This window comes from Coregonus lavaretus, assembly GCF_964263955.1.
Source record: "Coregonus lavaretus genome assembly, chromosome: 14".
NCBI lineage: Eukaryota > Metazoa > Chordata > Actinopteri > Salmoniformes > Salmonidae > Coregonus > Coregonus lavaretus.
In genome coordinates this window covers 32,633,442-32,660,360 of record NC_140001.1, presented here as the reverse complement: position 1 = coordinate 32,660,360, position 26,919 = coordinate 32,633,442, and the positions used below count along the sequence as shown (strand labels likewise).

Genomic DNA, 26,919 nt, shown 5'->3' with positions numbered 1-26,919 from the left:
GGCCATACTGTTGGCCTTGCAGTGGGTGGAGGAAGTTAAGCCAGACAGAGTAGTTATTTGCTCTGATTCATGTGCAGTGTTGATGAGTCTCCAGTCCTTTAGCTCATGTAGCAGACAATACCTGCTTTATGAGGTGCTACAAACCCATTGCAGGATTACACAAATTAGTATACAGATAAGATTTACTTGGGTCCCAGCCCATGTGGGGGTGGAGGGGAATGAGGCAGTTGATGTACTGGCTAAACAAGGTTGTAGTTTCAATGAGCAAGGCAGAGGCAAAAAGCCTGATATGGACAGTGATGGTGCAGAGATGGCAGGAGCAGTGGAATAGAGATACTAAGGGCAGGCATTTATTTCAAATACAGAGGAAAGTCGGGGAGGACGGCAGGAAGGGACAGAAGAGAGGAGGCTAATTTTACAATATTAAGGGTGGGACACAGCCAGTTGAATAAGACCTTAAATGTGATAGGAAAGCATCCAACAGGAAAGTGTGATTGTTGCCAGGAAACAGAGACTGTGGAGCATGTATTGCTATGGTGTGGGCAGTATCAGAGGGAAAGATAGAGGCTGAGATCTAGTATGAGGGAGAAGGCGTTACAGGAAATTAGTTTAAAGAGTATATTGAGTAGAACGTCATTAGATATAGTCTCAAATATTGTATCTGTTTTAAGAGCAACAGGGCTGGCAGGTAGGATTTAGTTTATCCCTGTCTCTGGCCCACACTCCAGTACAGTAGGTGGCGGTAATGCACCATAACGTTGGATGCCAAGCACCGATAGACCCCACTGAATAAGAAGAAGAAGAAGAAGACGAAGGCTGTTTTTGTTGCCAATGAGCTGCTGCGAAAATGGCGGTGTCTCGTCGCTCATCGCAGCAACAACAGCAGGGCAACCTGCAATCTCCGCCACGAAACAGTTATCTTTCGGTAAGTTCTCCGGGCTCTCTGCCGATTGATCTTGTGACAGCGACGGTAGTGCCTCCGGATGGTGAGCGTGGATGCAGCGCAGGCATGGAGAATCCTTCGGCCTCCCCGGATCTTCCAGCACCAGCCCTCAGCAGTGGGAGCAGCACAAGCCCGACCACAACAACCTCCGGCGGGGAGAGTAGTAGTGTCTCGAGCCCCGGTTCAGGAGGCACGAGCCCCGGCGACGGCAGTAGCGGGATCGGTGGAGCTTTCAGGGATCTATTTGAGGCCTGTCGGAATGGAGATGTATCCCGTGTGAAGAGACTTGTAGACTCGGTGAATGTGAATGCGAAGGACATGGCCGGGCGAAAATCTACCCCTCTGCATTTCGCTGCAGGTTAGCTAAGTGATAGCAAGCTTTGTTTTTGTTGTCAGCTCGAGCTGGATCGTAGAGGTGTTTTCGCACATCTCCTTGTGCGTGTTAAAAGACCACAATACTGTGGCTGTCACGACGGGAATGGCTAACGTTAGTTAGTTATTAGCTATCTATGCATGTTCATATTTTTATTCGCTAACGTTAACTAGCTTGCTAGTTTGCCAAGACCAAGGCCCATCGAAAACGGCTAGCTAGCTATAATGCTAAAAACAGTTTGGCAGTCAGACTGATGGGGACAGAAGGCCTCAAATCGAACTCATCCCTCGTAGTTGCTAACTACTTACTAAGTGTAAACAAAAATGCACAGATGTGTTGTTTTAAGGGTGTTAGTACATTTATTCCTTGGCGACCCCCAGTGTTTTAACTTGTTTTGTTCCAACCCAGCACTAACACACCCCTGTTCAGCAAAGCAATGGTTGGTTACCAGCTGATTTGTGGAATCCGGTCTGTTAGTGCAGGGCTGGAAAAAAATATGTGCACACCCTGTTTTGACATTCTAGAGGACCTGCAAAGAAAGTAGTTTGTTTTTGATATTGTGGTCTGTTTTCTGGGTGATATTTTTATTTCTTAGAAGAGACATTACATTACCATTTAGGCAAAAGGTCACCCCGTCCTATACATTTTAAATGTTAGTCATTTAGCAGACGCTCTTATCCAGAGCAACTTACAGGAGCAATTAGGGTTAAGTGCCTTGCTGAAGGGCACATCTACAGATTTTTCACCTAGTCAGCTCGGGGATTCTAAACAGCAATTTCTTATTGTTGTGATTTTCGTGAAGGAACCTGCAAGTAAGCATTTAGTTGGATGTGTATACCATGTGTATCCTTTACATACGACTAATGAAACTTGAAACTTGTATGCACTGACCATGTTTTATCTGTTGCCTTGTCAGGTTTTGGACGAAAGGATGTGGTTGAGCACCTCTTACAGACTGGAGCTAATGTGCACGCCAGAGACGACGGTGGTCTCATCCCCCTGCACAACGCCTGCTCCTTTGGCCACGCCGAGGTGGTCAGTCTGCTCCTGTGCCAAGGTGCAGACCCCAACGCACGGGACAACTGGAACTACACACCTTTGCATGAGGCAGCCATCAAGGGCAAGATTGATGTGTGCATCGGTAAGGATGGGTTACCATGATGATGTTCTGTTCTGTTTTGTCTTTGAATATAAAGAGGGTGACATGCACATCCTAAACTTGAGAATACCTGTGCTGTGCAAAACAATTATACTGGGATAAATGAATGAGAGGTCCACACATGGAATATTGCTGCTCCCGGTGCTTTATTCCTGCACCCAAATATACTATTTTGTGTCTTTCAATGCTGTTAAACCCTGGTAATTTTGGAAAAGTTATGTTGACTATATTGAATGTAAGTAATCTACAAGGGTACTTAGGTGCATGACTATAGTTCAGTAACAGTACTGTAAACTCTGAAAGGTATAAGACTATAATTTAATTAAGGGTAGTGGGTTCGGACCACCCATACGTAAAAATGTATGCACACATGATTGTAAGTCGCTTTGGATAAAAGCGTCTGCTAAATGGCTTATTATTATTATTTATTATTATTATTTAATTAAAATATTGAAACTGTTTCCTGTTTCCTTCACAAAGTGCTCCTCCAGCATGGCGCTGATCCCAACATCCGTAATACGGACGGCAAGTCTGCCCTGGATCTGGCAGACCCCTCGGCCAAGGCTGTGCTCACCGGTGAGTTTCATACAACTATCCCCTTTCAGCCAGTTCTCTCCCCCATTATATTGGGTAGGTTCCAGGTAGTCTTTGTGTTTTAACATGACTGCAACTTTAATGACCTGGACTGTAACCTTTATCTGATTCATGGCTTGTCTTGACTTTGTGCTGTTCTAACCTGATATTTTGTATTCAGGTGAGTACAAGAAGGATGAACTCCTGGAAGCAGCAAGGTCAGTTTTATCTTTGTTACCTACCACATCTTTACACATTTTATAATACAACATATGTAATGTCTCTCCTCTGTTATCTGTGTGCTACAGGAGTGGCAACGAGGAGAAACTGATGGCACTACTGACCCCATTAAATGTCAACTGCCATGCCAGTGATGGCCGCAAGGTAAAATATCACCATCTCAACCTTACATCCCCACACTTTATATTAATGTTGTATAATATTGTAGAAGATGCTTGATTTGTTCATAAGATTTGCGTGACCAACAGCAACAAAAGTATGGAGAGAAACTCTGTCAGCCGACTTACCAAAACAAAAGTCACTGTTGTGTGGGGATTAAAAACACCATCTCATCCTAGTCTGATTATTTTAAGGAGCACAATATGAAAAGGATTTGTCATTGGATTGGATTTAAGCAGGGGAGGCTTTAACTTGACTCAATTTATGTGCCTGAGCCATATCCTATATTCTGTACTGACTTAAAGGGATACTTTGGGATTTTGGCAATGAAGCTATTTATCTATTTCCCCAGAGTCATATGAACTCATGGATAGAAAAATGTATGTCTCTGCATCCAGTATGAAGGAAGTTAGATGTAGTTTTGCGAGCAAATGCTAACTAACGTTAGCGCTATGACTGGAAGTCTATGGTAAAGATTTGTATAACTAAACCAAGATAGACCACAGCCTGTCGTTTCCAATGGGAACAAATTAGTCATAGTGGGCAGAACAAGCAAGGAGGTGGTCAGAGCCAAGCAAGAGCTAGCGAGATCCTACTGGCCCGTTCTAGCAAACATCTGCATATTTCCGTTAGGGAACGCCTACTCAGTGAAGTGCACTTATGCAATAACTCAATTCACCTTTGCATTCCTTATAAACAACGCAATAAAAAACAAATACTTTGGTAAAGGGTAAAGTCTACAAAACTTAGTCCACTCTGTTCATAACAGATTCTAGTTTTGGGAACAGAAAACTCTATTGAGATCAAATGTTTCATCAATGAGACAATTTGCTAAATGTCGGCCAAACTCCATCTTCCACTGCTGACCACTGGGCTTCCTCTCACTACCATATTTGGTAGTGAGTGGAAACGCCAAGCGGATGCTTCATATTTATACAACTGGTGAAATATCTGTCTCATTGTTCTATCTGTGTCTATGGTATCTAGTAGCATGCTAGCAGTTACCGTAGACCAAAAAAACACTAGTTACCAATTGCGCTAACGCTAGTTAGCAACTTCCTTCAAACTGCACACAGAGACATAAAAATGGTATCCACGTGTTCATCTGACTCTGGATGAGAAGATAAATGGCTGAAGCATCCCTTTAATGGTTATCTATCAACATTAATTTCTCTGATCTTTGACCATCTTTCTAAATATTTTTAGCTCCTGTGATTGGAGTCGAAATGTCATCCGTTTCATAGTATATAAACATATGTTACCCTGTTCAACCATCCCCTGTGTGTAGAAATGATAAGTAAAACATTTTTTGCAGTGGTTAAGACTACGTACGGCTCTTATCTTTTGTTTCTACACCTTCAAATATTTTTGGCGGGGAGGGATTTTGGTAGGAAATATTTTATTTTGGTCCCTCAGTTACCCCTAACCCTAGAAACACAGCCAATATTAGCTATAACCAAGTTGTCCCTATATCCATAGAATTGTCCTAATTCCTAAGAAAACGATATGTTATCTTGAGCGCTATTTGAATATAATAACTCTAAGCTTTCAGCTCTTTTATGTACAGTGAGGGGAAAAACGTATTTGATCCCCTGCTGATTTTGTACGTTTGCCCACTGACAAAGACATGATCAGTCTATAATTTTAATGGTATGCTTGTTTGAACAGTGAGAGACAGAATAACAACAACAAAATCCAGAAAAACGCATGTCAAAAATGTTATTAATTTATTTGCATTTTAATGAGGGAAATAAGTATTTGACCCCTCTGCAAAACATGACTTAGTACTTGGTGGCAAAACCCTTGTTGGCAATCACAGAGGTCAGACGTTTTTTTGTAGTTGGCCACCAGGTTTGCACACATCTCAGGAGGGATTTTGTCCCACTCCTCTTTGCAGATCTTCTCCAAGTCATTAAGGTTTCGAGGCCGACGTTTGGCAACTCGAACCTTCAGCTCCCTCCACAGATTTTCTATGGGATTAAGGTCTGGAGACTGGCTAGGCCACTCCAGGACCTTAATGTGCTTCTTCTTGAGCCACTCCTTTGTTCCCTTGGCCGTGTGTTTTGGGTCATTGTCATGCTGGAATACCCATCCACGACCCATTTTCAATGCCCTGGCTGAGGGAAGGAGGTTCTCACCCAAGATTTGACGGTACATGGCCCCGTCCATCGTCCCTTTGATGCGGTGAAGTTGTCCTGTCCCCTTAGCAGAAAAAAACCCCCCAAAGCATAATGTTTCCAGCTCCATGTTTGACGGTGGGGATGGTGTTCTTGGGGTCATAGGCAGCATTCCTCCTCCTCCAAACACGGCGAGTTGAGTTGATGCCAAAGAGCTCGATTTTGGTCTCATCTGACCAGAACACTTTCACTCAGTTCTCTGAATCATTCAGATGTTCATTGGCAAACTTCAGACGGCCCTGTATATGTGCTTTCTTGAGCAGGGGGACCTTGCGGGCGCTGCAGGATTTCAGTCCTTCACTGCGTAGTGTGTTACCAATTGTTTTCTTGGTGACTATGGTCCCAGCTGCCTTGAGATCATTGACAAGATCCACCCGTGTAGTTCTGGGCTGATTCCTCACCGTTCTCATGATCATTGCAACTCCTCGAGGTGAGATCTTGCATGGAGCCCCAGGCCGAGGGAGATTGACAGTTCTTTTGTGTTTCTTCCATTTGCGAATAATCGCACCAACTGTTGTCACGTTCTCACCAAGCTGCTTGGCGATGGTCTTGTAGCCCATTCCAGCCTTGTGTAGGTCTACAATCTTGTCCCTGACATCCTTGGATAGCTCTTTGGTCTTGGCCATGGTGGAGAGTTTGGAATCTGATTGATTGATTGCTTCTGTGGACAGGTGTCTTTTATACAGGTAACAAACTGAGATTAGGAGCACTCCCTTTAAGAGTGTGCTCCTAATCTCAGCTCGTTACCTATATAAAAGACACCTGGGAGCCAGAAATCTTTCTGATTGAGAGGGGGTCAAATACTTATTTCCCTCATTAAAATGCAAATCAATTTATAACATTTTTGACATGCGTTTTTCTGGATTTTTTTGCTGTTATTCTGTCTCTCACAGTTCAAATAACCCTACCATTAAAATTATAGACTGATCATGTCTTTGTCAGTGGGCAAACGTACAAAATCAGCAGGGGATCAAATACTTTTTTCCCTCACTGTAGGCCTAATAATATGTTTAATATTAGGTAATGTTTAACCACGTCCATTCATATTCTATCATGTAGTGTATATGTTATGGACATTTCATTTTAGATTAATGCATTGTGCCTCCTTTAGCACACTGTGTCACTGTCATTGACTTGCTGTCATGACTCATGAGGGCTTTGTTGCGATACTGTAGATGGGGTGGTTGTTTAGGATTTTTAAAATCTTTGCGTTGTTGTTTTTAGCTGTTGATGCGTGAGTGTTTGGATCAAAGAGCATTGTGCTTCCCCAGATCACTCCTCTCTGTCTACTCATGGCATCATGACTAGACAATTAACTTCAGTCTGAGGAAAGTGTCTATTTGAAAAGTCAGAAGGCTCTACTTTGCATTGGTATTTGTGGAGTAGGACTGGGTTGTTTTTGATGATTTTTGTTTACCCCTTTTCTTGTTTGGCACCAGTTTAATTATTCAGTTTTTCACCCCCAGTGCATTCTCATGAATAGGGAAGTCCTCGCCAAAAAGCTAGCATCCATCTCCTAGTTGGCAAGAAACCATATCTTGGTCTCCTTTTCTTAATTATGAATAATGCGTACTCTAGAGACTATTGGCTAGGATGAGCAGTATTTTTCTGCCATCATAATTCACTCTGGCTAACCAGGTCCCTAAAGTGGATAAATAAAAATCCTAATCAATATTCTTTGATATAGGTTTTCCAATTACACTACCTTGTTCTCAACTGACATTTAGGAAATCCTCATACATTTCTTCTAATCATAACAGCTTTTCCTCCATATCTGATTTGTTGGTGGAACATATTTGGATTTATATGACTGGGCCGTTTGTCCAGACTCTTGGGCACACTGTGGTGACAGCAAAGCACTCACTCCCTGCACCTCAGTGTGTGCCTCTGCCAGTCTGAGGACTTGTGGGTGTAGGATAAACACTGGGGCTTTTCCTTAGGGGATAACCAGGGAGCCTGCCTACCTTATTAAGAATACTACAGAGCAACCGTGAGGGAAGTCACATTTCCCTAAAGCTCTGTACTCATTGTACCTGGTGTTACTTTGAATTTATATAAAGTGATAATTCTGGTGTGTTTCTCATTTACTTTAAAAGGGTAATAGGCTAGAAGTATCTTCTCTTACTGTGAAAGAAAAATGCTAAAATGTTGTACTTTTTTGTTTTGTTTTTTGTGTGACTCTGGCAACATTGTCGATCAGTCAACATCCCAAAAAATGCTGGTAAGTTTATCTCGATAACAACCACCTGATTGTTGCACTGTTGTGATTTAATTTTTTCTTTAATCCATGTTTTATTTGACCAATACACTGGCTCTCACTCGTAATTGCACATCATGGACCTGGGTCTACTGGTCACTTTCATATTTCCCACCCCAATGCACCTGTGTGTGGATGTGTGTGTGCCAGACCTGGGTTTAAATACGATTTGTTGTCTTTCAAATACTTTAGCTGTGCGTGATTGAGCTTGTCTGGTGCAATAGAAATGATGGAATAGGACTAGTCCCTAAGGTGTAAACTACGCCCATCTGACACGCCAGGCAGGCTCAAATCACATTTTGAAAGTATTTGAAAGAAATCAGATGGTGCTACTATTTGAACCCAGGTGTGGTGTGTGTGTGTTAGTGCGTGTGGTGGCGGTCGGTTGGTGGTTCTAAGGCCACGGCCCGCTCTGCTCGTTGGATTTGGAAAGGAGCAAAAAAATTCCACATTGCCTGCTTTTCCATAGTGCTCCCGTCCCCTTTCTGCACCCCTCTATCCAACTGCTTTACACCCTTTCACCTCTGCCAAGTTTCAATCTTGCTCTTCAATCATTATATTTGTTGTAGTCCTGTGACTTTTCTTTTTTGATAATCATATGCGCATGTCTGGAAGCCTGCACCTGCATTATGTCAATCGGTTCTTGTACTGTACGTGTTTGTGATTTGGTCACTGTCCACTTCTCACTTCTTCTAGTCTTGAATGGGTCATATTCCTTAGTTAAAAACAAAACAAGTGCTGTCATCGCTGCTCATGCTTTTTGTATTAATGGATTTCTTTCCTTGTGATTGCCTTCATCAAACACTGAATGATCCTATTATTAGCCAGGGCCCAGTTTCCCAAAATAACTTAAGACCTGTCATTGCTTTTGGGAAACCGGGCCCTGATTGATTTGGTTAATCTGTCGTGTTCTAGTGATTCAGTGATCATCCTCACATTGTCTGAGTTGTGCAGTGGTCAGATTTTGTCTTAATACCAGTGCATGAATGCTACTGTTTCTTCCTCTCTGTCTGTGAGGTAAACTGTTGGTAGACTCATGGGTGGATAACCATTATCTATTACACAGCTTTGCGTACACCAACATTGTAATGCTTGGCTCACATAGGCATCATGTGATTTGGAATGGCCATACAGGCATACAAAACATTTTTTAAATGAAAAACCAGTAGATTCAAGCCTTCTTTAGCCAGCCTTTTAGAAACCTGTATATTATGTTTTGGAAGTGGTGTAGTTGAGGGACAAACTCAGTTTTGACTAGCTCACTGTTTAAATTTCACATTCATTTGATGTATGTTGGAAGTCAGATTTCCCTTTTGTCCTTCATTTTCAGAGGTGAGCTAGCGTCAGTGTGTGACCCAAGAAGTATATTTTTAAGATGCATGATCTGAGAGTTCTGTCAGACTTGCATAGATAGGGCAGTTGTTAGTGCTAAGCGATTAACCACATATACTTTTTTTTTGGGGGGTGGTGGGTATTAAACAACTAATTGACCATCTGTTAAATTCCTTGAATTCCATTTAGTTACGTTTTTTCTGTGAGCCCAACGCGCCATTTCTCTAGAGAAATCAATAATTTACAAAATAAATAAATCAAGTCAAGAACTGTGGGACGCTGGGCTGAAGGGAGTTGTAGTTTTCATTAAGCAAATATTCAACCTAGTTCAGCTCAGGAACCATAACCCATTGCGCCTGTTCTTTCCAGTTTGGACAGAGATGGATACACTTCTATGCCTGCTACGTTAGGTTAGATACACACAGACCGCATGAGGGAGGAAAGAACACAACGATAGAGGGATAGAAACAGTTCATGAAAGTATGCCTTATCTAGAACTAATAAAACAATTTCGTCAGACAGCTCTGCAGCATACTTAGGCAGGCTAGCCTAGCTAAATAGGATGACTAAAGACAGTACGGTATGGAGAACACTGTGATAACGTTGTCTGGCTGCTACTGCCTGAGCAGAGATTATGACTTTGTAAGGAATTAAAAATAAAGTAATCAAATAAAAACTAAGTAACAAACTCAACTGAAATATTTTATTATTTCATAGTAATGTCCTATTGATGTATACCCATAGTGAACCTGAGAGCAACAATGGAATATTTTCAATGTTTTGGCAGTTGAATGTTCCCTATTTCCATTAAAAAGCTCTAAAAATCATTTTAATGGCATTATTTCATAATTCATTTAATGTAAAAAATTATAATCTAAACTAAAATCGAAAAACGTTTTATTTTTATAAACCCGAACCGACTTCAAAAAGCACTAGTTGTTGTTTTGGGGGTAGACTACAACCTTTCTGAGCTTGCATCCTTCCACCATTTAACTTGACTGCAATGAAAACTCACAGACCACCTGGTGTATACAGTTTGCTTCCAAGCATAATCAGTCATTCACTCACTCTGGCTCCCTAAAGGCAGTGTGTTCTGAGGTGCATTGACTCTGGGCTCTGTGTGTCTAATAACATGTCCTCTTTTCCAGTCCACCCCACTGCACCTGGCGGCTGGCTACAACCGCGTACGCATCGTCCAGCTACTGCTGCAGCACGGTGCAGACGTCCATGCCAAGGACAAAGGGTAAGACCACTCTGAAATAGACTGCATCCCAAAAAGACCTTACTGGTTAAAAGTAGTGCACTATATTGGAAATAAGGAGCCATTTGGGAAGCAGGCAAAAACCTTTGTTGTATTTATACAGCGGAAGCACCCCGCTGTTTCCTCGTCTAAGACCATTCTCAGACATTTTCACAGCTGAGAAAGTCAACCACAGTCATAGAGTGATATAATATGTTCATTGTAGTACTTGAAATGAATGATTATTCAATTAAATGGCGGTATATTTTTGTCATACAGTGGCCTGGTCCCTCTTCACAATGCCTGCTCCTATGGACACTTTGAGGTCACAGAGCTTCTTCTCAAGGTAAGGGTTCTATATACCTGTCATTGATGCCCCACTTTAATTTGACTTTTAGAATGTTGAATGCTTTTATTGATAGAATAACTGATTAACTCGTCTGTGTGTTTACAGCATGGAGCATGTGTAAATGCCATGGACCTGTGGCAGTTCACCCCTCTCCACGAGGCTGCATCTAAGAACCGTGTGGAGGTGTGTTCTCTGTTGCTGAGCCACGGTGCCGACCCCAACCTGCTCAACTGCCACAGCAAGAGCGCCGTGGACATGGCCCCCACCCCCGAACTTAAAGAGCGGCTCACCTGTGAGTTCTGTTGGTAGACATGCATACACACACCCCTTATACATGATAACAAAGAAAGAAAGCATACTTATATACACACATGCATCACTCCCTATTCACAAAGACTACAGACAGGACACAACACACTCTCACACGCGCTGCCTTCTAAACTGAAGGGAATGCCTGCCTGAGCACTCAGATCTTCTCAGATTGATGTTGTCAATATCCTCTTTCTGCCATCCAGATGAGTTTAAAGGTCATTCGCTGCTCCAGGCAGCTCGGGAGGCAGACATGGCCAAGGTGAAGAAGACCCTGGCTCTGGAGATCATCAGCTTCAAACACCCACAGACCAATGAGACAGCCCTGGTGAGATCCCTTCTCCTTCTGGCTAATGCTCAATGTCACAGTGCTGACACCTAACATTATCTCATAATATACAGCTATGAATGTGTCACAAATGGCAAACTATTCCCTATATAGTGGACTACTTTTGAAAAGTGGTGCGCTATAAATGGGCCGTGGTCAAAAGTAGTGCACTATATAGAGAACACGGGTGCCATAATATTATGTCTATCAGAACGCGTTTGTGTGACATGCATAACCTAGGTTGACCACTATAAAACGAGTACAAAACCTGAAACGAATTTTACATAAAGCATGTGATGGACAGTGATTAATGGAAGGTGTTGTCCCTCTGTTTCAGCACTGTGCCGTTGCTTCCCCTCACCCCAAACGGAAGCAGGTGACCGAACTGCTGCTGCGTAAAGGTGCCAACGTCAACGAGAAGAACAAAGAGTAAGACCATTAAAACTCTGAGACCATGTATCAGTGTTTCCCCTACCACTGTATAAGAATAGTTTGGTACCTATTGGTTTCAATTGAGAATGTTGGGGTTTTTGGGACCTTTGCATGCAGTCTGGAAACACTGTCATATGCATTCATATAGCCCCTGAGTGAGGCACTAATGGTTGTCTTTGTCTCTCTCTCTCGTCCTGTCTGTAGCTTCATGACGACCCTACATGTAGCGGCTGAGAGAGCACACAACGACATCCTGGAGGTGCTGCAGAAACATGGAGCCAAGGTACACACTACAGGGTCTCACTAATACCATATCATTTAATGTACTTTTTCATCTATCTCTTTTCTCTCCTTTCTCTCTCACTTGCTCTCAGCCTCTATTTGATAATGTAACTCAAAATATTTCATGAAATAAATGTATCACATTGAGCTGTGAGTATGTTGCTGTTTGCGTGACTGACTCTTCCCTCTGTCCTTCTCCCTCCCTTCTCCGTCTCCCTCCCTCCCTCCAGGTAAATGCGGTGGACACCCTGGGGCAAACTGCCCTCCACAGGGCAGCCCTGGCGGGCCACATCCAGACGTGCAGGCTGCTGCTGAGCTACGGGGCCGACCCGGCCATCGTCTCCCTGCAGGGCTTCACTGCGGCACAGATGGGCAACGAGGCCGTGCAGCAGATCCTCAATGGTACAGTAGTAGAGCGTCTTGGTTAAATACAAAGATTCTCTTTTATATTCTTCTATCTACATTGTGATTGACAATGTTGCTTGTGTGGATGTAAGATGCATGGCCTTAAAATCTAGGCTATGCTCATCAATGTTGGAAAGTTAGCAGGATGTATAACAGAGAAACTATCGATTATGTTGCCCATACGTCTTACACAGTGTTTTTTAATGTCTCGGTATGTGTTATTTAACAATGTTGTTGGTCCCTTTCCTACAGAAAATATTCCAACTCGTAACTCTGATGTGGACTACCGGTTTCTGGAAGCCGCTAAGGCTGGAGATTTGGACACTGTGCAGGTAAGCTGATCAGCTACATCGTCTCAGGTTCATGAATTCAATCACGTTATATGCGTCAACGATGCTCTACATACCACCATGAATCCAAAATGTCTCCCTCAGCCCTCTCTCACTCCTGATCTTCTGTCTATGTTGTCTTGTCTGTGTGTTGTAGCAACTCTGCACTCCTCAGAACGTGAACTGTCGGGACCTGGAGGGTCGTCACTCTACCCCTCTGCACTTTGCTGCAGGCTACAACCGTGTGGCCGTGGTGGAGTACCTGCTACATCATGGAGCTGACGTACATGCTAAAGACAAAGGGTACGTGTCGTCCTCCTATGACACTCTAGGAGGACAAGGTAGCCTAGGGGGTAAAGCGTTGGGAGAGTAACTGAAAGATTGCTGGTTCGGAACCCCGAGCCGGCAATACAATTTTTTAATAAAATTGCTCCTGTAAGTCACTCTGGATAAGAGCGTCTGCTAAATGACTAAAATTTTAATCTACTACCTCGGTCTGTCCCTACTGTTTTTGACGAGACTGCTGCTTTTGCATCAGATAGTCAGTAAAAAGGCTTTAATTCTGTATTGAATAAAACTTTATCATTGGATTTTATTTTGCATTAAATACACACAGTACTTGAAACCTTCAGTGATAGAAATACATAATTTGTAGGATATCTTCCTTCAGTGGTGTAATTAGTCGTCTTATGTCTGTCCTGCAGTGGTCTGGTGCCCCTCCACAATGCCTGCTCCTACGGTCACTATGAGGTGGCTGAGCTGCTGGTGAGACACGGGGCATCGGTGAACGTAGCTGACCTCTGGAAGTTCACCCCTCTCCACGAGGCTGCCGCCAAGGGCAAATACGAGATCTGCAAACTGCTGCTCAAGGTTAGTCTTCCTGTGCCTTTCGTATCAACTCTTCTGAAATGATCAGGTCTAAATGGCATGAGGCTACAAGGAGGCATTTGTATAGTCAAAACAGGGAAGAATGTATAGCAATAAGAGATTTTCAACGACAGAACAAACTATTTAACTAAGAGATTTTTGTATGTATACTGAACAAAAATATTAACACAACAAGTGTTGGTCCCATGTTTCATGAGCTGAAATAAAAGATCCCAGAAATGTTCCATGTGCACAAAAAGTTTTTTTCGCTAAAATGTTTTGTACAAATTTGATTACATCACTGTTAGTGATGATTTCTCCTTTGCCAAGATAATCCATCCAGCTGACAGGTGTAGCATATCAAGAAGCTGATTAAAAAGCATGATCATTACACAGGTGTACCTTGTGCTGGGGACAATAAAGGGCCACTCTGAAATGTGCAGTTTTGTCACACAACACAATGCCACAGATGTCTCAAGTTTTTTGACTGCAGTTCGGCGTCGTAACTGACTTCAGTGGGCAAATGCTCACCTTCGATGGCCACTGGCATGCTGGAGAAATGTGCTCTTCACGAATTAATCCCAGTTTCAACTGTACCAGGCAGATGACAGACAGCATGTATGGCATCGTGTGGGCGAGCGGTTTGCTGATTGTTGTGAACAATGTGCACCATGGTGGGGTTATGGTATGGGCAGGCATAAGCTACTGACAACAAATAATTGCATTTTATCGATTGGCAATTTGAATGCACAGAGATCCCGTGACAAGGTCCAGAGGCCCATTGTCGTGCCATTCATCCGCTGCCATCACCTCATGTTTCATGATGACAATGCACCATGTTGCAAGGATCTGTACACAATTCCTGGAAGCTGAAAATATCCCAGTTCTTCCATGGCCTGCATACTCACCAGACATGTCACCCATTGAGCATGTTTGGGATGCTCTGGATCGACGTATGACAGCGTGTTCCAGTTCCAGACCTCTTCACACAGTCATTGAAGAGGAGTGGGACAACATTCCACAGGCCACTATCAACTGCCTGATCAACTGTATGCAAAGGAGATGTGTCGCGCTGCATGAGGCAAATGGTGGTCACACCAAATACTGACTGGTTTTCTCATCCACGCCCCTACCTTTTTTAAGGTATCTGTGACCAACAGATGCATATCTGTATTCCCAGTCATGTGAAATCCATAGGTTAGGGCCTAATTAATTTATTTCAGTTGACTGATTTCCTTATATGAACTGTAACTCAGTAAAATCTTTGATATTGTTGCATGTTGCATTTATATTTTTGTTCAGTGTATATTTATGATGATGATTATGTTTCTCCAGCATGGAGCGGACCCCACCAAGAAGAACCGTGATGGTAACATGCCTCTGGACATGGTGAAGGATGGAGACACGGACATCCAGGACCTGCTGAGAGGAGACGCTGCCCTGCTGGACGCTGCTAAGAAGGGCTGTCTGGCCCGAGTCCAGAAACTCTGCAGCCCAGAGAACATCAACTGTAGAGACACACAGGGACGTAACTCCACCCCCCTGCACCTCGCAGGTACTGGACATACCGGCCTTCAAAATCAATTCATGGAATCAATCAAATCAAAGCACTTTTTACATTAGCAATTGTCACAAAGTGCTTTACAGTTACCCAGCCTAAACCCCTAATAGCAAGCAAAGCAGTTGAATCAATTCATTTAATAGCAAATGTGGAACCTATACACAGACCTTTACCACTCCCAAACAGAAGTTTATCCCCTTACATAAAATGATGACAGGCAGATCATCAAACCCTGGGAATTTAGATCATTTGGAGCTGTATTATTTATTTGACACACATTACACACATCTTTCATTAATGTTTTTTGTAAGGTAGACTGTCATGTTGTTTCATGTTGTCATCTGTCATGTTTCCCGCCTCTGTAGCTGGCTACAACAACCTGGAGGTGGCGGAGTATCTCCTGGAGCACGGGGCTGACGTCAATGCACAGGACAAAGGAGGCCTCATCCCCCTGCACAACGCTGCCTCCTATGGGGTGAGTCCGCACCAAGACTATGTCAGGCCTTGGAAACCATTGTACATGCTGTACGGTTTGACATAAGGTTTTATAGCATAGACAATGCATATAAAACACCTACCCTTTGACCTTTTGGCCTAAAATATGTAACAGCTTGGAGGATTTCTTAGAAGCTATTGTATGCATTGTTTAGGTTACAAAACTTAATGGAAAACAATACAATACAGGACAAAACACCCACACTGTGATGAAAGTGACCTTGTGGAAAGCTTAGATATGTAACAGCTTGGATGTCATCAGTTTTGGGGCATGTCATGATTTATATTGTGTTGCTGATCTCTCCTCTCGTGTCTCTCCTCATCTGCTACTTCTATCCTCTCCTCTGCTCCTCTCCTGTCTTTCCTCTTTCTCTCCTACAGCATGTGGACATTGCTGCCCTCCTGATAAAGTTCAGTACATGTGTGAACGCTACAGATAAGTGGGCCTTCACCCCCCTCCACGAAGCAGCTCAGAAGGGCCGTACCCAGCTGTGTGCTCTGCTGCTGGCCCACGGAGCGGACCCCACCATGAAGAACCAGGAGGGACAGACTGCGCTGGACCTGGCTACGGTAACACTTCTTGCTCTCCTACTGTTAGAGCAGTTAGCAATGCCACCAAATGATGTTTTTTTTTGCTGTAAATGGCTGGCATTTGCTTGAATTATGAGTGCTTAAAATGTTTCCCATCTACAGTGCATTCGGAAAGTATTCAGACCTCTTGACTTTTTCACGTTAGAGCCTTATTCTAAAATGGATTAAATAAATACAAATCTTCAACAATCTATACACAATACCCCATAATGAGAAAGCGAAAACAGGTTTTTAGAAATGTGTGCAAATGTATTAGAAATACATTTGGATTGTGTCGAGGCACAGATCTGGGGAAGGGTACCAAAAAATGTCTGTGCATTGAAGGACCCCAAGAACAGTGGCCTCCATCATTCTTAAATGGAAGAAGTTTGGAACGACCAAGACTCTTCCTAGAGCTGGCCGCCCGGCCTAACTGAGCAATCAGGGGAGAAGGGCCTTGGTTAGGGAGGTGACCAAGAACCTGATGGTCACTCTGACAGAGTTCCTCTGTGGAGATGGGAGAACCTTCCAGAAGTACAACCATCTCTGCAGCACTCCACCCGTCAGGCCTTTATGGTAGAGTGGCCAGACGAAAGCCACTCCTCAGTAAAAGGCACATCACAGCCCGCTTGGAGTTTGCCAAAAGGCACCTAAAGACTCTCAGACCATGAGAAACAAGATTCTCTGGTCTGATTAAACCAAGATTGAACTCTTTGGCTTGAATGCCAAGCATCATGTCTGAAGGAAACCTGGCACCATCCCTACGGTGAAGCATGGTGGTGGCAGCATCATGCTGTGGGGGATGTTTTTCAGCGGCAGGGACTGGGAGACTAGTCAGGATCGAGGGAAAGATGAACGGAGCAAAGTACAGAGAGATCCTTGATGAAAACCTGCTCAGGACCTCAGACTGGGGCGAAGGTTCACCTTCCAACAGGACAACTACCCTAAGCACACAGCCAAGACAACGCAGGAGTGGCTTCGGGACAAGTCTCTGAATGTTCTTTAGTGTGGCACAGCCAGAGCCCAGACTTGAACCTGATCTCTGGAGAGACCTGAAAATAGCTGTGCAGCGACGCTCCCCATCCAACCTGACAGAGCTTGAGAGGATCTGCAGAGAAGAATGGGAGAAACTCCACAAATACAGTTGTGCAAAGCTTGTAGCGTCATATCCAAGAAGACTCAAGTCTGTAATCGCTGCCAAAGGTGCTTCAACAAAGTACTGAGGAAAGGGTCTGAATACTTATGTAAATGTCATATTTCAGTTTTTTATTTTTAATAAATTTGCAAAAACATCTGCAAACCTGTTTTTGCTTCGTCATTATGTGGAATTGTGTGTAGATTGTGGGAAAAACAACAACAATTTAATCAGTTTTAGAATATGGCTGTAACGTAACAATGTGGAAAAAGTCAAGGGGTCTGAATTCTTTCTGAATGCCCTGTATATATTTTGACACACTTTGAAATTAGGGATTTGGCCATTACTGAAACAGCCTGAAATTCTAACATTTAGACCAACCAGTCGAGCCCCTTCTCACCCATGACTTCTCCCTCTAAATTATGTCTTCCTCCTCCTCTCTTAGGCTGATGACATCCGTGCCCTGCTGATGGATGCCATGCCCCCAGATGCCCTGCCCAGCTGCTTCAAGCCCCAGGCCACGGTGGTCAGTGCCGGCTCAGTCATCTCCCCAGCCTCCACGCCCTCCTGCCTGTCTGCAGCCAGCAGCATCGACAACCTGGCCGGGCCCCTCAACGAGCTGGGGGCCGCAGGGACCTCCGGGGTGGCCGACGGGGCCACGGGAATCGACAGGAAGGAGGGGGAATGTGAGTAGAGATAAAGAGCCTGGATCAAAACTGAGCTGGGTTTTAGCAAGCAGCTGATATTCTACTAGTTTTGGTAGAATATGGTTGAAGTCTTAGTCAATATAGATGAGTCAATAATTTTACTCTCATGCTGAATTTGCTCGTGTGGTGTTTGTATTCCAGTGGCGATATTGGACATGAACATCGGTCAGTTCCTGAAGAGCTTGGGTCTGGAGCATCTAAGGGAAATCTTTGAGAGAGAACAGGTGAGTGTTCATTGATTGGGTTTCATGTTATTATTTGTAATTTAATAGGGCATCTAATTAGTCTGACATTTTATCTGTCTTTGCCCCTCTTGGAGTAACTGTTCTCATGTCACAGTTCAGGATCCCTGCTCTGTACCAAATGTCCTGTTTTCTCCCAGATCTCTCTGGATGTGCTGGCTGACATGGGTCACGAGGAACTGAAGGAGATTGGGATCAACGCTTACGGCCACCGACACAAACTCATCAAGGGAGTGGAGAGGCTGTTGGGGGGACAACAAGGTCAGGACATTCCCAGAGAAATCTCTGAGGAGCTAGAAATCTCGGTGGAGCTGATGTGGTGGTTCCCATTTATTGCTGCGTCAAATACTTCCCAGACTATTCCTCCTATTCCTGGAATGAAGATTCTCTATTGAAAGTAGTTTTTAGTTCAAGATTAGGCCAAATGTGTCCAGTATACTTGCCCTTAAAGTATAGGTGGGAAACCACCCCAATATGAAACCACGTATGAGTGCTTTGTCTGTTCTCCAGGTGCCAACCCGTATCTGACATTCCACTGTGCCAACCAGGGCACGGTCCTCATCGACCTAGCCCCTGACGACAAGGAGGGCCAATCAGTGGAGGAGGAGGTGGGTACAGATATATACTACCGTTCAAAAGTTTGGGGTCACTTAGAAATGTCCTTGTTTTCGAAAGAAAAGCAATTTTGTTGTCCATTAAAATAACATCAAATTGATCAGAAATACAGTGTAGACATTGTTAATGTTGTAAATGGCTATTGTAGCGGGAAATTTACATAGGCGTACAGAGGCCCATTATCAGCAACCATCAGTCCTGTGTTCCAATGGCACGTTGTGTTTGCTAATCCAAGTTTATCATTTTAAAAGGCTAATTGATCATTAGAAAACCCTTTTGCAATTATGTTAGCACAGCTGAAAACTGTTGTGCTGATTTAAAGAAGCAATAAAATTGGCCTTCTTGAGACTAGTTGAGTATCTGGAGCATCAGCAATTGTGGGTTCGATTACAGGCTCAAAATGTCCAGAAACAAAGAACTTTCTTCTGAAACTCGTCAGTCTATTCTTGTTCTGAGAAATGAAGGCTATTCCATGCGAGAAATTGCCAAGAAACTGAAGATCTCGTACAACGCTGTGTACTACTCCCTTCACAGAACAGCGCAAACTGGCTCTAACCAGAATAGAAAGAGGAGTGGGAGGCCCCGGTGCAAAACTGAGCAAGAGGACAAATACATTAGAGTGTCTAGTCTGAGAAACAGGCGCCTCACAGGTCCTTAACTGGCAGCTTCATTAAATAGTACCCGCAAAACACCAGTCTCAACGTCAACAGTGAAGAGGCGACTCCGGGATGCTGACCTTCTAGGCAGAGTTGCAAAGAAAAAGCCGTATCAGACTGGCCAATAAAAATAAAAGATTAAGATGGGCAAAAGAACACAGACACTAGACATAGGAAGATTGGAAAAAAGTGTTATGGACAGACAAATTGAAGTTTGAGGTGTTCGGATCACAAAGAAGAACATTTGTGAGACGCAGACCAAATGAAAAGATGCTGGAGGAGTGCTTGATGCCATCTGTCAAGCATGGTGGAGGCAATGTGATGGTCTGGGGGTGCTTTGGTGGTGGTAAAGTGGGAGATTTGTACAGGGTGAAAGGGATCTTGAAGAAGGAAGGCTTTCACTCCATTTTGCAACGCCATGCCATACCCTGTGGACGGTGCTTGATTGGAGCCAATTTCCTCCTACAACAGGACAATGACCCAAAGCACAGCTCCAAACTATGCAATAACTATTTAGGGAAGAAGCAGTCAGCTGGTATTCTGTCTATAATGGAGTGGCCAGCACAGTCACTGGATCTCAACCCTATTGTGCTGTTGTGGGAGCAGCTTGACCGTATGGTACGTAAGAAGTGCCCATCAAGCCAATCCAACTTGTGGGAGGTGCTTCAGGAAGCATGGGGTGAAATCTCTTCAGATTACCTCAACAAATTGACAACTAGAATGCCAAAGGTCTGCAAGGCTATAATTGCTGCAAATGGAGGATTCTTTGACGAAAGCAAAGTTTGAAGGACACAATTATTATTTCAATTAATCATTATTTCTAACGTTGTCAATGACTACATTTCCTATTCATTTTGCGATATTTCCTATTCAAACTCATTTCATGTATGTTTTCATGGAAAACAAGGACATTTCTAAGTGACCCCAAACATTTGAACGGTAGTGTACATACGTACGTACATACATACATACATACATACATACAGGACCAGTCAAAAGTTTGGACACACCTACTCATTCAAGGGGTTTTCTTTACTATTTTCTACATTGTATAATAATAATGAAGACCTCAAAACTTTGAAATAACACATTGAGTCATGTAGGAACCAAAAAAGTGTTAAACAAATCAACATATATTTTACATTTGAGATTCTTCAAATAGCCACCCTTTGCATTGATGGCAGTTTTGCACACGCTTGGCATTCTCTCAACCAGCTTCATGAGGAATGCTTTTCCAACAGTCTTGATGGAGTTCCCACATATGCTGAGCACTTGTTGGCTGCTTTTCCTTCACAGTTTTGCCCCAAAACATTTACAGCAAGGACATATTGACATATTTTTATAAAATGTTTTATTTATTTTACTATTTCATGCTGAAACCCTCATATTAAAAAACAATGGTATTCATTAAGTTGGATGGTTTATATTTAGGATGTTTTACAGCTTTGTCATTATTATTATTATTATTATTATTATTATCGAAGGTGTTTTTTAAATATATTTTATATAGGGGGCCAGAGATAAGACTCCTCTGACAATCTGAAGTACCCAGAAACGCCACTAGACGTCATCTTTTTTTATATTCCTTGATAGTTACCAAAATTCTGATAGTTTCTAGTAATATACCCTCCCTTTGCAACCCTACTCAAGGGTGAAAGAATGCCATGTTTGGAGAAATGTAATGAAATCCTGTGATTTTTAGACATGTATTTTTCTTCTCTCTGCTCCAGATGCAAAGTACCATCAGAGAACACAGAGATGGAGGTAACGCAGGAGGGGTGTTCAGCAGATACAATATCATCAAGGTCAGCTTTACATGACATTACTACACACTATACTATCTACATTTGCTCATATGATGGAGCTCATTGAGCTAGAAATACACACTTTACACACAATCTTTACTTTAGGACTACCCTCGATCACAGTTATTGGTTGGTAAGAATGCACTATGGTTTCAGGAACTCAGGTTAGCAATCCCATCTTCTGAAAAGGAAGGAAGAAAGATTAGAAGTCATCAGTTTTTCCTAGCCATCGTGCTTCTGCATTGCTTGCTGTTTGGGGTTTTAGGCTGGGTTTCTGTATAGCACTTTGTGACATCTGCTGATGTAAAAAGGGCTTTAGAAATACATTTGATCAGTATTGCTGCTCTAGTTGATTCCTGTCTGTGTGTCCATGCAGATTCAGAAGGTGGTCAACAAGAAGCTGCGGGAGCGATACACACACCGCCAGAAGGAGATCTCGGACGAGAACCACAACCACCACAATGAGCGCATGCTCTTCCATGGTAACAAGACATATTCCGTATTCATATTACAACCTGTGTGTTTTTTACCACGCTTCTTGTTATTTCTGAATGGCAATGATGTCTTAACTGATCATCACTGGATAAATGTTAACCCTGTTAATTATTATTTATTGTTTTTAATCGTATTTGACGTTGTTCTTGTTTCATGTCTTTTGGTTCTCCAGGTTCTCCGTTCATAAATGCCATCATCCACAAAGGCTTTGACGAGCGGCATGCGTACATCGGAGGAATGTTTGGAGCAGGGATCTACTTTGCTGAGAACTCCTCTAAGAGTAACCAGTATGTTTATGGCATTGGGGGCGGCACCGGATGCCCCACTCACAAAGACCGCTCCTGTTACCTGTGCCACAGGTGAGACATGATCTATAGAAATAACAAATATTTAGGTGCATTAAGGCTTTACTACTCAAACTCATGAAAAGAGAGCACTTGATGACTCGTGAGCATTCCATACCACTGTTGCCAAACTAGTGCCCTTCAATCAATTAATCAATCAATTACAGCCTTCATCAGAGCTTTGATAATTGTGAAACATCATTAGTGAAACATCATTTGACGCCTCTTCTCCCTGTTATCTATGACCTCCAGGCAGATGTTATTCTGCCGTGTAACCCTGGGGAAGTCCTTCCTCCAGTTCAGTGCCATGAAGATGGCCCACGCCCCCCCTGGACACCACTCTGTGATTGGCCGGCCCAGCGTCAACGGCCTGGCCTACGCAGAATACGTAATCTACAGAGGAGAGCAGGTGAGACCTTAACTCCATTCAACTTTATTTATCCCCAAAGGCAAGTCCAGACATTAGGGACACAGATTAAGCCTAGACCTGGACTAAAAAGCATACACAATGGAAAATAATTTGTACTCCAGTACTTATTACACTGAACACAAATATAAACACAACATGTAAAGTGTTGGACCCATGTTTCATGAGCTGAAATAAAAGATCCCAGAAATGTTCCATATACACAAAAAGGTATTACTCAAATTGTGCACAAATGCGTTTACATCCCTGTTAGTGAGCATTTCTCCTTTGCCTAGATAATCCATCCACTTGACAGGTGTGGCATATCAAGGAGCTGATTAAACGGCATGATCAATGCACAGGTGCATCTTGTGCTGGGGACTATAAGGCCTCCTGTAGCTCAGTTGGTAGAGCATGGCGCTTGCAACGCCAGGGTTGTGGGTTCGATTCCCACGGGGGGCCAGTATGAAAAATGTATGCACGCACTAACTTTAAGTCGCTCTGGATAAGAGCGTCTGCTAAATGACTAAAATGTATAAAAGGTCACTACAATGTTCAGTTGTCACACAACACAATACCACAGATGTCTCAAGTTGAGGGAGCGTGCAATTGGCATGCTTACTGAAGTAATGTCCACCAGAGTTGTTGCCAGAGAATTGAATGTTCGTTTCTCTACCATAAGCCGCCTCCAAAGTTGTTTTAAAGAATTTGGCAGTATGTCCAACCGGCCTCACAACCGCAGACCACGTGTAACCACGCCAGCTCAGGACCTCCACATCCGGCTTCTTCACCTGCGGGATCGTCTGAGACCAGCCACCCGGACAGCTGATGAAACTATGGGTTTGCCCAACTGAAGAATTTCTTCACAAACTGTCAGAAACCGTCTCAGAGAGGCTCATCTGCGTGCGTGTCGTCCTCACCAGAGTCTTGACCTGACTGCAGTTCGGCGTTGTAACCGACTTCGGTGGGCAAATGCTTACCTTGAATGCTCACTGGCACCCTAGAGAAGTGTGCTCTTCGGATGAATCCCGGTTTCAACTGTACCGGGCAGATGGCAGACGGCGTGTGTGGCGTTGTGTTGTTAAGCGGTTTGCTGATGTCAATGTTGTGAACAGAGTGCCCCATGGTGGCGGTGGGGTTATGGTATGTGCAGGCATAAGCTACGGACAACGAACACAATTGCATTTTATTGATGGCAATTTGAATGCACAGAGATACCGTGACGAGATCCTGAGACCTGTTGTCGTGCCATTCAGCCACCGCCATCACCTCATCTTTCAGCATGATAATGCACAGCCCCATGTGTACACAATTCCTGGAAGCTGAAAATATCCCAGTTCTTCCATGACCTGCATACTCACCAGACATGTCACCCATTGAGCATGTTTCGGATACTTTGGATTGACGTGTACAACAGCATGTAAGACGACATGTTCCAGCCAATATCCAGGAACTTTGCACAGCCATTGAAGAGTGGGTCAACGTTCCACAGACCACAATCAACAGCCTGATCAACTCTATGTGAAGGAAATGTGTCGCGCTGCAGGAGGCAAATGGTGGTCACATCTGATACTGACTGGTTTTCTGATCCACGCATCTGTGACCAACAGAGGCATATCTGTATTCCCAGTTGTGAAATCCATAGATTAGGGCCTAATTTATTTATTTAAATTGACTGATTTCCTTATATGAACTGTAACTCAGTAAAATCTTTAATTGTTGTGTTTAATATTAGTTTCAGTGTATTTGATCTTCTCATTGACTTCTATCCCATGTGTGTTTTGCAGGCCTACCCAGAGTATCTCATCACCTATCAGATCCTTAAGCCGGAGAGCACAGCCGCGTCTGCTGCAGGAGCGGAGCAGAAGTCCTAGTCCTGCACCACCATATCAATCACACACACACACACACAGTTACTGAACACAGTCCTCCTGACCCACAACACAGGACTGAGGCTTTTTGGTGTTTTGTCTCTGCTTTTTTGTTTTATTGTAATGCCTAAACCTTTTTATTTTCACCCCAGATTGAGTTCCAGTTCAATTCTTCTTGTCCAGTAGAGTTAACAGTAGACTGCTCAGACAACATATGAAGTATACTGTAATATATTATCTCCTGATTGTGGTGATAGTTGCATAGACAGACGCATGTATGGCCCTATTGCGTGTGTGGGTTCCCCACTAGCTACCCCTGGAGCGGGTTGTAGAGATTCACCCTCTCGTCTGCCCTGCAGTGTCAGAATATTAACAATTCGCTACCATTCTCGCCTTGTGACTTGGAGAATCACCTCTCTTCAGCCCTGTTGTCTGTAACCCCTGTAATACTGCGCCTCCCCCCCAGCCAGCCATCCATACATACATCCAACCATACATACAAACACTACATGACCAAAAGTATGTGGACACCTGCTCGTCGAACATCTCATTCCAAAATCATGGGCATTAATATGGAGTTGGTCCCCCTCTATGCTGCTATAACAGCCACCACTCTTCTGGGAAGGCTTTCCGCTAGATGTTGGAACATTGCTGCAGGGACTTGCTTCCATTCAGCCATGAGAGCATTAGTGAGGTCGGGCACTGATGTTGGGCGATTTGGTCTGGCTCACAGTCGGCGTTCCAATTCCTCCTAAAGGTGTTCGATGGGGTTGAGGTCAGGGCTCTGTGCAGGCCAGTCAAGTTCTTCCACACCAATCTCGACAAAACATTTCTGTATGGACCTGGCTTTGTGCACGGGGGCATTGTCATGCTGAAACAGGAAAGGGCCTTCCTCAAGCTGTTGCCACAAAGTTGGAAGCACAGAATCGTCTAGAATGTAATTGTATGCTGTAGCGTTAAGATTTCCCTTCACTGGAACTAAGGGGCCTAGCCTGAACCATGAAAGACAGCCCCAGACCATTATTCCTCCTCCACCAAACTTTACAGTTGGCACTATGCATTTGGGAAGGTAGTATTCTCCTGGCATCCGCCAAACCCAGATTCGTCCATTGGACTGCCAGATGGTGAAGCCTGATTAATCAATCCAGAGAACGCATTTCCACTGCTCCAGAGTCCAATGGCGGCGAGCTTTACACCACTCCAGCCGACGCTTGGCATTGCGCATGGTGATCTTAGGTTTGCATGCGGCTGCTCGGCCATGAAAACCCATTTCATGACACTTCCTACGAACAGTTCTTGTGCTGACGTTGCTTCCAGAGGCTTTTTGGAACTTGGTAGGGAGTGTTGCAACCGAGGACAGACTATTTTTACGTGCTTCAGCATTCGGTGGTCCCGTTCTGTGAGCTCGTGTGGCCTACCACTTTGCGGCTGAGCCATTGTTGAGGCATTTGAAGGGGTGTCCACATACTTTTGTGTGTATATATAGCGTACGTACTGTACAGCCATAGAATGTCTTATGAAATGTGTGATTTATAATGATACAGATAACACTAGTACCACATGAATTACTCAACATTATAAATAGGATTGCTTTTCATGGACTCGTCTTGAATAACCCTACTATTTGCCTGAAAGGCATAGATCAGGACATCAGGAGAACCATAGAATTAGAATGAGGAATTCTAATTCTACAAGGACACACGGGAATGGGAAGAGAACAATCATCTACTCACACATTATTATTATTATTATTATTATTATTATTCGTTGCGCAAGAAAAGATGTGAACTCCAGTACCCGGATTCATGGACTTATTCAAATCCTTGTGTAAGGATTTGCACTTTTAAAGAAACGATTTAAGTTATTTGAAATTAATTGCAAATGTTATGGTAAAAAAATGTTTATGTACAGGTTGTGTAAATGGATGTGTATAACTTGATGTTTAACAATGTAATTTGAGTTTTATTGTAAATGAAGTCTAAATTCCTTTCTGGTCTTGATTCAATCTACTTTTTGAATAAACGTCGTCCACATAAGTGCAGGTTGGTCTTTTTAATTACATGTTGTCTCTGATTATTCTTTAGTTAGTAAAATAGTATTCAGTTACTATAGTCAAACATCTGTTACTGTTACAAAACTCAAGATATCTAACAATCTTCTCTAATGATGTAGGTAGAAGTTATACATGTTTTAGTAGTAGAGAAAAGTAATTACACAGAGCTGATAATGACTCTTAAAAGCACAAAAGTTTAAAGATACATGA

General features: G+C 43.3%; 1 protein-coding gene across 1 annotated transcript; it reads left to right on the top strand.

The window, feature by feature from the left end:
- Positions 1-827: 827 nt before the first annotated feature.
- LOC311141415 (poly [ADP-ribose] polymerase tankyrase-1-like) lies at positions 828-26,697 on the top strand. The gene is made up of 28 exons (XM_084176738.1): positions 828-1,301; positions 2,233-2,457; positions 2,956-3,051; positions 3,230-3,266; positions 3,357-3,432; positions 7,825-7,845; positions 10,362-10,456; positions 10,733-10,799; positions 10,908-11,094; positions 11,318-11,439; positions 11,777-11,868; positions 12,076-12,154; positions 12,384-12,555; positions 12,811-12,890; positions 13,045-13,190; positions 13,592-13,757; positions 15,090-15,309; positions 15,681-15,790; positions 16,192-16,380; positions 17,961-18,201; positions 18,364-18,446; positions 18,605-18,725; positions 18,975-19,072; positions 21,466-21,540; positions 21,917-22,022; positions 22,208-22,394; positions 22,632-22,788; positions 24,573-26,697. The coding sequence occupies exons 1-28, from the start codon at positions 848-850 to the stop codon at positions 24,657-24,659; spliced, it is 3,789 nt and encodes a 1,262-aa protein (XP_084032864.1). The 5' UTR covers positions 828-847; the 3' UTR covers positions 24,660-26,697.
- Positions 26,698-26,919: the final 222 nt, after the last annotated feature.

Excerpts from the sequence above, each read along its gene's own strand:
- LOC311141415 (XM_084176738.1), top strand. The coding sequence starts at position 848 with ATGGCGGTGTCTCGTCGCTCATCGCAGCAACAACAGCAGGGCAACCTG. Across the intron at positions 2,458-2,955 it reads CAAGATTGATGTGTGCATCG|TGCTCCTCCAGCATGGCGCT; the intron begins GTAAGGATGGGT and ends TCCTTCACAAAG. Across the intron at positions 10,800-10,907 it reads TCACAGAGCTTCTTCTCAAG|CATGGAGCATGTGTAAATGC; the intron begins GTAAGGGTTCTA and ends GTGTGTTTACAG.